The following is a 10,000-nucleotide window of genomic DNA, read 5'->3' on the forward strand; positions in this document are numbered from 1 at the left end:
ACGTTACATCATAAAATATATACTCGTTTCATCTCTTTGCTTAGAAGAATGAAGATGCGCTCTGTGTGTGTGTGTGTGTGTGTGTGTGTGTGTGTGTATCTCACCATATCCTGAGACATGTCATCAGAGCTGTGAGACAAAGAGCTGCTCAGATCAGCAGATGATCCTCCGTCTGTTCTCACCGAGTGGATGGGAGTGCCGTTAGGACGAGCGGAATCTGAGATAGATTGGGACAGACAGGGAAAGAAAAGGAAGAGACAGTAAAACAGAGAGAGACAGAAAAAAAAAGAGAGACAGACAGACATGCAGATATTTACAGCGAGAAGGACGGACAGAGACACACGCAGAGAGACAGACACAAAGAGAGAGAGACAGACAGAGATAACAAGAGAGACACATGTAGAGGCAGACAGAGAGAAAGAGAGAGAGAGAGAGAGAGAGAGAGAGAGAGAAAGAGAGAAAGGTGCGATAGTGAGTGATGTCAAAGATATAACTGAGGGTGATGACTAACGCGGTGATGATGTCATACCCGAGTCTGTGAAGATGACGAAGTTTTCACTGGTGTCGCTGTCCAGTGAGAGTCTGTCATCAACGGTGCTGGTGTCCATGACAACACTGTCACAGGAATTCTGGGAAAACGAGTGTTTAAGGGGCGGCAGACGCAGAGCAGAATCTTCTCGTTCTCTAGACACACACAAACACACACACACAAGGTTAACACACAAGTCGTTAAACACATTAAACTCTACACACACTTATCAGGTACATATATCTGTTACATCTGGTTTCTCTCGACTCTGGAATGTTAGGTGAAGTAAAATGTTACTTCGTCTCGTTTCTCACTTGTTCTGAGTGCTGAATATTTTGCTCATGGCGGAGCCGCGGCTCAGGATGCTGAAAGCGTCTTTAGTGATGGACAGAGCCCCCTTGGTGAGGTCCAGGGAAGCGCTGAGGGCGTCTTTAGTGACGTCTTTGGTCACACTGAGTGCGTTGGACAGCTCCCCCTCCAGGCTGACCATGGAAGTGTTCTGATTCTGCACTGTAGCGAGAGACAGTGATGGTGAGACGACTGATTTTGTGAACTGCGAATCGCCTCCCTGACCTTTCCCTTCGTCCAATCCCTCTTCAATAGCCTCGCATGCCTCCTCTACAGGCCCCTCCACGGCTCCATCACACACCTCCTCCTCCTGCTCTAACGCTTTTTCTGTGCTTCCCACAATCCCGCTGTCTGGGCGCGACGGCGAGAGATCAGAGTCCGTCAGGCTTGGCGTGTCCGTTTCCTCTGGCGCTTCTGCTTCTTCTGTTTTCTCGATGACGGGCGGAAGGAGCAAACCGAGCTCCAGCGACTCTAACAGGAGTGATACACACACCGATGGTGAAGCCTGCGTTTTCGTTTTTGCACTCGGAAAGCGGTTGAGGTCAGAGGCTAACCTAGCGAGGTAATCCTTCATCCGGAGAAGAGCGACGTACTGATAATGACTGAGCCACATTCGGATTGGAGTGATGGACTGAACCAGGAAGTGGAAGGATGCTGATGGAGTGTCCTGATTGGACGGTTTTGCCATCCCATTTCCTGCATTGTGTAACGATCCATCCTGATTAATCGACCTCGTTAAAGCTTGCGGTCGGCACATCCATAAACACGCAGCAAACGGCTCCATGAACGGCGGCGCTTTGCCTCCTCGCCGAGCGCCTTCAAAATACCCTGCAGCTCTGGACAAACTTAGACTCCAGACGTCTTGCGAAGATGAACGTGAAAGTAAGAGCGACGGATCGGACTTTAGAAATGCTGGAGGAAGAGGGTGCAAGGTGTTCCGGTCACGAGGAAAAGGAAAGCCTGGTGAGGGTCGGAAAAACGGCTGAGAGGAAAAAGAAGAGAACGTGGACTCGAGGTCGGAGAAGGACGAGTGAGGAGAGTGATTGGTGTTGCTCAGAAACGCCTGAGATAGAGTGAAACCCAGAGAATGTGGACGATCGGGGTGATCCAAGATGGACGAGTCGAGAGGAACGATCAGCTATGGAGGGGAAAAAAAAAACAATCAGTAAGACGGGAAGAATTAGAGATGACAACGTTGATATTTTACAGGAAGTCATGACCTTACCTTCAGCTGTGTAGCGTCCACTCTGACGTCCACGTGTTCGTCACTCTTGCTGCTGTCCTGCAGGTGATAAAAGGCCTTCACCTGCTCAAGAGTCGTCAGCAAGCCACGACAAAACGAATACATCCACAACACGCTCGCGGCGTCGACACACAGCTGCAGACCGTTCATCTGCCCATACAGATTAGAGCATGGTACTGCAGGGAGACATGAGAGAGAGAGAGAGAGATTAAACTAGCTTGTGCTGCTTATTATTTTCTATAAAAATTGCCTGCCTTGGTATATAGCGCTAACTATGACCTAATTTGTTGGTCAAGCTCTCTGCTAAACAATGTATTACTATAGCAATAATTTGCTAGTTAGCCTTTTTACTTCAGCAGTAATGTGTTTGTTAGCCTGCTTAACTACAGCGCCAGTTAGCTGGTTAGCCTGTCCACCATACTAGTTTGTTAGTTAGGCTGTCTGCTCTAGCCTTAGTCAGTTGTTTAGCCTAATTATTGTAGCCAGATTAGCATCTATTTTTAATAAGAAAAAATTACATGTAAATATATTAAATAAACAAAATAATACTGCGAATACGACTGCAGTGAAACGTCAGAGGTACCCGGTCCTCCGGCACTGTGAGGGAAGTAGTACTCGGTAAACTGCAGGTGGATCGCGGGAGTGTTCTCTGCCATGTTCAGCACTTTGCGGTTACATGATAAAAGCGACTGGGTTTTCTTGCTGTGACGCCCCCCGGTGGACACCTGAGAAAAAAACAGAGACAGACACAGAGATGGTGAGTCACAGCTCAGTCTGAGGTTCTTCGTTTAGTTCTTCTTTGGAAAAACTTTAGAAAATTCCTGACATTTATGCGCGTGTGGGTGTGTATGCGTGTGTATGTGTGAGTTTGTAAAAAACACCGGTGATGTCAACACATACACTGGAAGTGTGTGAGAGAGAGGAACATGGGGAGAGAGAGAGAGAGAGAGAGAGAGAGAGAGATAGCTATAAGTTGGAAACAAGGTCTATACTATTAGTAGTAATCCCCTCTCTCATTTTTGTCTCTCTTTCTATATTTCTCACCCTATTAATCATCCCCCCATCTTTCATATGACCACAAACTCTTTCACTTCTCTGTTCTGTTTGTGTTACTGTGGCACATTCAGTCAACTGAGAAGAAATAAACAGAGAGGTGGAAGAGATAAACAGCCATGCTGACATAAATTAGTTGACAATTTACAGACAGACCTGACCCTAACGGGGTGGGGCTACAATTCCTAAACAATTTTTAGGAATCCTATGAAAGTGTTAGTGTGTGTGTGTGTGTGTGTGTGTGTGTTAACAAAAACCTGATGGATGTCCAGATCGTCGACACGGATCACCATGCAGCTGGAGCGGAGTTTCTTTAAAGCTAAACTTGTCACTGTTACAGACTCTCCATCTCCTAATAGGCATAAAATAAATGGTATCATTATATCAGTTCAAACAAAAACATAAAGCTTATTGTTTCTCCCTGAGATATTTCTGTTCTGTCTTTCTCACCGTGTATTTTTTTGGCTGGAGACTGTGTGTTGGGTTCACGAGGTTCCGATGAAGGCTGGGGAAATCCTGAGCTCTCCAGTTTTTTCTGAAAATCCTGTAGCAGTTTCGATGCCCACTGAGTGCGAGAGTCCAAAGCGCTGCAGTAACGCTCCCAATGACGACAGCCATCACCTACACACACACACACACACACACACACACACACACACACACACACAAAATGATTCTCCATTAATATTTATTCCTTTCTACAGAACAATATAGATTATTAAGCTGAAATAAATGTAAACAAAATAAATGGTCTTTTATACACGTACTTGGTCTGTGGAAGGGATAATAATCGAAACCCATTTTACGAAAGGTCAGCTGCATTGCACCCTGGGAGCCTGGAATAGGTGGTTCGTCTAAAGAAAAAAAAAAGTCAAAGGTCAAATGTGTGTTGAACATGGTAAATGAGGCCAGGTGTGTTGAGGTGAGGTAAATGAGGCCAGGTGTGTTGAGATGAGGTAAATGAGGCCAGGTGTGTTGAGGTGAGGTAAATGAGGCCAGGTGAATTGAGATGATGTAAATGAGGCCAGTTGTGTTGAGGTGATGTAAATGAGGCTAGGTGTGTTGACATGAGGTAAATGAGGCCAGGTGTGGTGGGATGAGGTAAATGAGGCCAGGTGTGTTGAGATGAGGTACATGAGGCCAGGTGTGGTGGGGTGAGGTAAATGAGGCCAGGTGTGGTGGGGTGAGGTAAATGAGGCCAGGTGTGGTGGGGTGATGTAAATGAGGCCAGGTGTGGTGGGGTGATGTAAATGAGGCCAGGTGTGGTGGGGTGAGGTAAATAAGGCAAAGTGTGTTGAGATGAGGTAAATGAGGCCAGGTGTGTTGAGATGAGGTAAATGAGGCCAGGTGTGTTGAGATGAGGTAAATGAGGCCAGGTGTGTTGATATGAGGTAAATGAGGCCAGGTGTGTTGATATGAGGTAAATGAGGCCAGGTGTGTTGAGATGAGGTAAATGAGGCCAGGTGTGTTGATATGAGGTAAATGAGGCCAGGTGTGTTGAGATGAGGTAAATGAGGCCAGGTGTGTTGAGATGAGGTAAATGAGGCCAGGTGTGTTGAGGTGAGGTAAATGAGGCCAGGTGTGTTGAGGTGAGGTAAATGAGTGGAGTAGGGTTAGTCAACCTGTTTCTGATGATAAGCTGTCGTTGCAGATGTGCAGGTCAAGACGAGAAATAAATGTGTGATACGACGACTCTTTCACATCATAAAGGTCGAAATACTCTGCTAACGTGTTGGGCGTGGCCACAGGGGCTGGGTGTGGCTCTGGCCAAGGTGGACGGGGTCCAGGTGAGGTGGGGACTGTCTGAAACACAATTTAAAAAAATATTTTAAAACAGTCGCTTATTTCTTTCTGAACCGAGGGGGTGGATCAGCAGGTGTATAGATTTATTTAATGGATATTTTAGAACAAATAACTATTTTTGACACCAAAAGTAAATATTACACCCCTGTGCCAATATAGCAGCAGGTGTAAGGGATGATCACGCCAATGAAAAAGATGACACTGAAACATTGGGGAACAAAAACAGTTTAAATGTCTGAGTATTAATAGCCTGAGATGAAGAAACTAATCCTACTTCCATGCTCTTCCTCTGCTGTGCGGATTTCTCCATGGCCTCGCTCAGAGACTTAGCGTAATGGATAACGGCTTTAAGCTGCGAGTCGGTCAGAACCCACAGCAGGTCATCCAGGATGAAGAGCAGCTTCGATGCCAGAACATTACAGTCCTTTAACTGTCAGAAATAACAATAATAAAACCTGTTTCTTTTTATTTGTTCTACCTTTAATTTATTCCATTTTTATTCCATTTCATTCCATTCCACAGTTCTCTACAAAAACAAACGATTTCTAAAAAGACTCATTATTTAATAGTGTAATTTTTTTACCCTGCGTTTAAGAGCGATCCGGATGCGCCCCTGGTTGGTGATGAGGCGTAGCGGTGTGCTCCCCAAATCCTGGTCATCGCTCTTTATAGCGTCTGCTTCGATACGCAAACTCTGCCAGTTAATTTCTTTAAAGGTTAGCACCTGCAACATACACACGCAAAGCACATACAGTTAGTCTTTTGTGTGTGTGTGTGTGTGTGTGTGTGTGTGTGTGTGTTCACATGTGCATGTTTTACTCTGTTAGCAAACATGACTCACTTTTGCTTCAGTGTTTTAAATGACATGTAAAAGGATCTCATATTAGTGCGATAGAAAGACGATGATGCGACCACATAGTGAATGTGTGTGTTCACGTGTGTGTGTGTTACCTCTCCTCTCTTAGGGTGTGTTATCCGAGTGTATCTGAGGTCACTCTTCTGCCACTTAGGGTTCAGACTGAATCCCTGAAGCTGCCAGAGCTCGAAGGAGGCGTGAAACGCTCTGGACTTCACTTTAATAACGATGGAGTTAATGATGACTGACATGCCCTCCACAACCTTCTCCGCAAAGCCGTACTCGCTACGAACGCACACACGTACGCAGATAATCACTAACATGTTATGCAGTATGATTTTTTTAATGCGTAAAAAACAAACAAAACAAAACAAAAAAAGCTTAAATCTGACCTTTGACCTGCGGTGATGGCAATGGGGGAAGGACCGTTAGGAGGGCGAGGCTCCTCACACGTCATCATCTCTACTTCCACCTTGTCAAGAAACTACAGCGAGAAAGGAGAGAGGAAGTTATTCGTTTGTCTACCTATGATTGTCTGTCTGTCTGTCTATTTGCCCACCCAGAACAGAGAAGTGAAATCGAGGGATGATCATCAGAGCAAGAAAAGGAGGAAGAGAGAAAGAGAGAGAGAGAGAGAGTGAGAGGTATGGAAAATACAAACGAGAGAAAGGGGGATTCCCACCAGGCATATGGGGCTTGTCTTTAATTTCGTCCACTGGATCTGGAGAGGAGACCATTTGAGAGAGAGAGAGAGAGAGAGAGAGAGAGAGAGAGAGAGAGAGAGAGAGAGAGAGAGAATTGTGTTAGTGTAAAAACGGCTATACTATATTACACTTTATATCTATACTTTATATTAGATTGCTTAAATAAGTCTCTAACTTTATAGACAACAATCAACACCACAGTGAACTTGAAGTACAGTGGGATTCGAGTGTATTATCAGATCTCACTCTGATGGCGGCTTTGTTGCAGTAGACGCGGCTGATGGAGAGCCACGTGGGCAGATCCAGCATGTTCTGCAGAACCTCCTCGTCCAGCTCCAGGTTGGAGAGCTGACCTTCTCCCTTCAGCGTGCTCAGGTTGATCTTATCCGGAGACAGGTTCTTTGTAAACCTGTAACAGGCACGAAGTGACAATAATTCACTCTAATCTCACAAAGAATATTTATTATACAAGAGGGAAGTTATGGAGGAAGGAAGAACATGAGGAAGAAGGGATGGAGAAGAAAGGGAGGGAGAGAGGGAGGAAGATAGAAGAAAAGAAAAGTCTAATGAGCAGAAGGGAGGAAAATGGAAGAAGGAAGTAAGGCATAGAGGGAAGGAAGGAAAAAGGAAATGAGGAAGGAACAAACAAATGATAGGAGGAAAGTAGGGAGAAAGGCAGCAGAGTAAAAAAAAGGAAGGAAAAAAGATTCAGACAGGAAGAAGTGGATGAAAGGAGAGAGGAAGGGTAGAAGAAGGGAGAGAAGAAGAAAGGAAGTATATCAAAAACAAAAAAGGAAGGGAGGCTGGAGCGGAAAAAGAGCAGTATAAGGAAGGATTAGAGGAAGGACAGAAAGCAAGGGAGTGAGCTAAAAAGGAAGGAAGGAAGGAAGGAAGGAAGGGAGGAAGATATAAAACCTCCTGTTCACTATAACAGTGACTCATGGGACATTTTTGCACCTAGTGTTTCATTTCCTTTTTAAAATCACGGTGAAACAAACAAACCTACAGCCTTTAACTCAGTTAGAAACACTGTATTGTGTCCAGATTGTGTTTGATGAACTGATATCTTTGCTCCATATCAGCAGCACTTTGTGCTCAGTGTTCTGTGTCTTAGGGTCTTGACGTCACAGTGTAGAGAGCAAGCAGTTAAATTCCACGTTCAGTGTGTGTGTATGAGACCAGAGTCTTGATTACCGAGACACCAGAACACACACTTGCTTTGGCTTTATTCAGTCCAAACAACCCTTTTTTATGTACCTGCGTTTTCCAGCTCTGTGTTTCATGCCCTCGCCTCATCAACACCACAAATCAGCGCCTGACTGCCTTCCTCTCCAAATAGCTGATCTCTGGTACAGTTGGACAGGAGCGGAGAATCTCACAATGATTGTGTCTCAAATCATTACCCCCCCTTCCACACACACACCACATGTACCCCCCCACACACACACCACATGTACCCCCCCCACACACACACCACATGTACCCCCACCCTTACACACACACCACATGTACCCCCACCCTTACACACACACACACACACACACACACACAGCACATGTACTCCCTCACACACAGCACATGTACCCCCACACCACATGTAACCCACCCCACACACCACATCTACCCTTGCCCCCCCCACCACATGTACCACACCCTCAGACACACATAGCACATTTACCCCCCCCCACACCAAAATTACACCCACCCTCACACACACACACACACACACACACACACACACACACACACACACACACACACACACACCACATGTACCCCCACCCTTACACACACACACACACACACACACACACACACACACAGCACATGTACTCCCTCACACACAGCACATGTACCTCCACACCACATGTAACCCAACCCAAACACCACATCTACCCTTGCCCCCCCCACCACATGTACACCACACTCAGACACACATAGAACATGTACCCCCCCCCACACCACATGTACCCCCACCCTCACACACACACACACACACACACACACACACACACACACACACACACACACACACACCACATTTACCTCCACACAATACCCCAGAAACACCACAAACACATGCACACGCTTCATTCCAGCTCTCAGTGTGCCACTGTGACCACATCACACGTGTCTATCAGACGAGATCGTTTAGCACCTGCTGAAGCTAACAGAGACCTCGCTTTCCTTCACACGCTCTACATCTGCTCGCTAACTCTCCTCCCGAAATAACTGAACACAACACTTCAGCACCGATATCTCACTTACACCACACCATTTAAACACACACACAGCCTACAATTATACAACTGTTGCTACGGTTACACCAGAGGAATGCTGTTATAGGAAAATCCCCAATGATGGAGTGATATAAAGCTCAGCATTTTATTGCTGTTCTAACACAGTCATATGTAAACTATTTGTTTTGTGTGTTTATACTAATCACTGAGAAGGTTTCGTTTTTTTACCAAAAAATAATCGACACCTCCTGACCAATCAGAATGAAGAATTCAAAGCACAGAGCTCTATGAAGACATGGTGTGATGTGGTCAATGTTGGAGTGGAAGAACTCGAGTCATGGTGTCCTGCACTTTGACTCTGACTCAACCATTCTGAACACCTTTGGGATAAAATGGAACACTGACTGAACCCCAGACCTCCTCACTCCTTACAACATCAGAGTCTGATCTCATAAATGCTCACAATACCCCACAGCCATGAAGGGAAGGGTGCACAAACTTTTAGTCATGTAATCTAATGGATTATTTCTACTTGTCTTGCTTGATTCTTGCTCCTTCACAGACTGAGCACTGATCCAGTTGGAAGACGTGGGATTAAACGTTTCCCGTCGCGCTCAGCATGTGTGTGGCTAAACAGACACTCAGTGGGTGAAAAAGCACATGCTGTGGTGCGGAATCGCGGCCGAGTCGCTGCCAAAAGTCTGTTCTGCCGTCTTTATCCGAGATCCCGCGGCATCGCTCGGAGACTCTGGACCGATTAATGTGAGAAAAAACATATTACACGGATAAAGCTCAGAGCTTACACAACCGCTAACATGACTAATGACCGTTTAAAGGAACGATTCTCCATAAACCATGTTAAATATGTTTGTATTGATATTTCTGATGAGACTCTGGTGCTAATCTGTTAGAATGCAATCCTCATCATGGTCAAAGCCATCGATCATCTTTTCTCACTCTCAAGCGACGTTTAACGTCATGTTAACGTGAATGCCGACGTAAATGTAGCGTCTCCTTTTGGGGGAAACGCTGGACTGAAAATCCCAGGATGAAATGCGGATATGTGACATTCAGCTACAGGCAAACTGACAACAGACAATAATCCACACCTGGTCTGGTGGTCCGGGTGGTCTGATACAGCACAACACGTGAGCACGGAGCCATTAACACCTCGAAGTGCGTTATTTTCAATATTCAAGATTAAATTATTACAAAAACAAATGT

General features: G+C 45.5%; 1 protein-coding gene across 1 annotated transcript in view; it reads right to left on the reverse strand.

The window, feature by feature from the left end:
* Positions 1 to 10,000, reverse strand: part of uhrf1bp1 (UHRF1 binding protein 1) — a 14,636-nt gene that overhangs the window by 3,460 nt on the left and 1,176 nt on the right. Inside the window, exons 2-16 of the mRNA XM_027159209.2 lie at positions 6,783 to 6,945; positions 6,515 to 6,553; positions 6,225 to 6,316; positions 5,928 to 6,117; positions 5,560 to 5,700; positions 5,251 to 5,406; positions 4,796 to 4,976; positions 3,941 to 4,027; positions 3,624 to 3,794; positions 3,431 to 3,525; positions 2,704 to 2,845; positions 2,103 to 2,296; positions 844 to 2,015; positions 530 to 684; positions 105 to 217 (exon numbers count right to left, since the gene is read on the reverse strand). Of these exons, the coding sequence (XP_027015010.1) occupies positions 105 to 217; positions 530 to 684; positions 844 to 2,015; positions 2,103 to 2,296; positions 2,704 to 2,845; positions 3,431 to 3,525; positions 3,624 to 3,794; positions 3,941 to 4,027; positions 4,796 to 4,976; positions 5,251 to 5,406; positions 5,560 to 5,700; positions 5,928 to 6,117; positions 6,225 to 6,316; positions 6,515 to 6,553; positions 6,783 to 6,945 (3,091 nt within the window). The remainder of the gene's footprint in view (positions 1 to 104; positions 218 to 529; positions 685 to 843; positions 2,016 to 2,102; positions 2,297 to 2,703; positions 2,846 to 3,430; positions 3,526 to 3,623; positions 3,795 to 3,940; positions 4,028 to 4,795; positions 4,977 to 5,250; positions 5,407 to 5,559; positions 5,701 to 5,927; positions 6,118 to 6,224; positions 6,317 to 6,514; positions 6,554 to 6,782; positions 6,946 to 10,000) is intronic.

The sequence above is a fragment of the Tachysurus fulvidraco genome, chromosome 23, assembly GCF_022655615.1.
Source record: "Tachysurus fulvidraco isolate hzauxx_2018 chromosome 23, HZAU_PFXX_2.0, whole genome shotgun sequence".
In the NCBI taxonomy this organism is placed as follows: domain Eukaryota; kingdom Metazoa; phylum Chordata; class Actinopteri; order Siluriformes; family Bagridae; genus Tachysurus; species Tachysurus fulvidraco.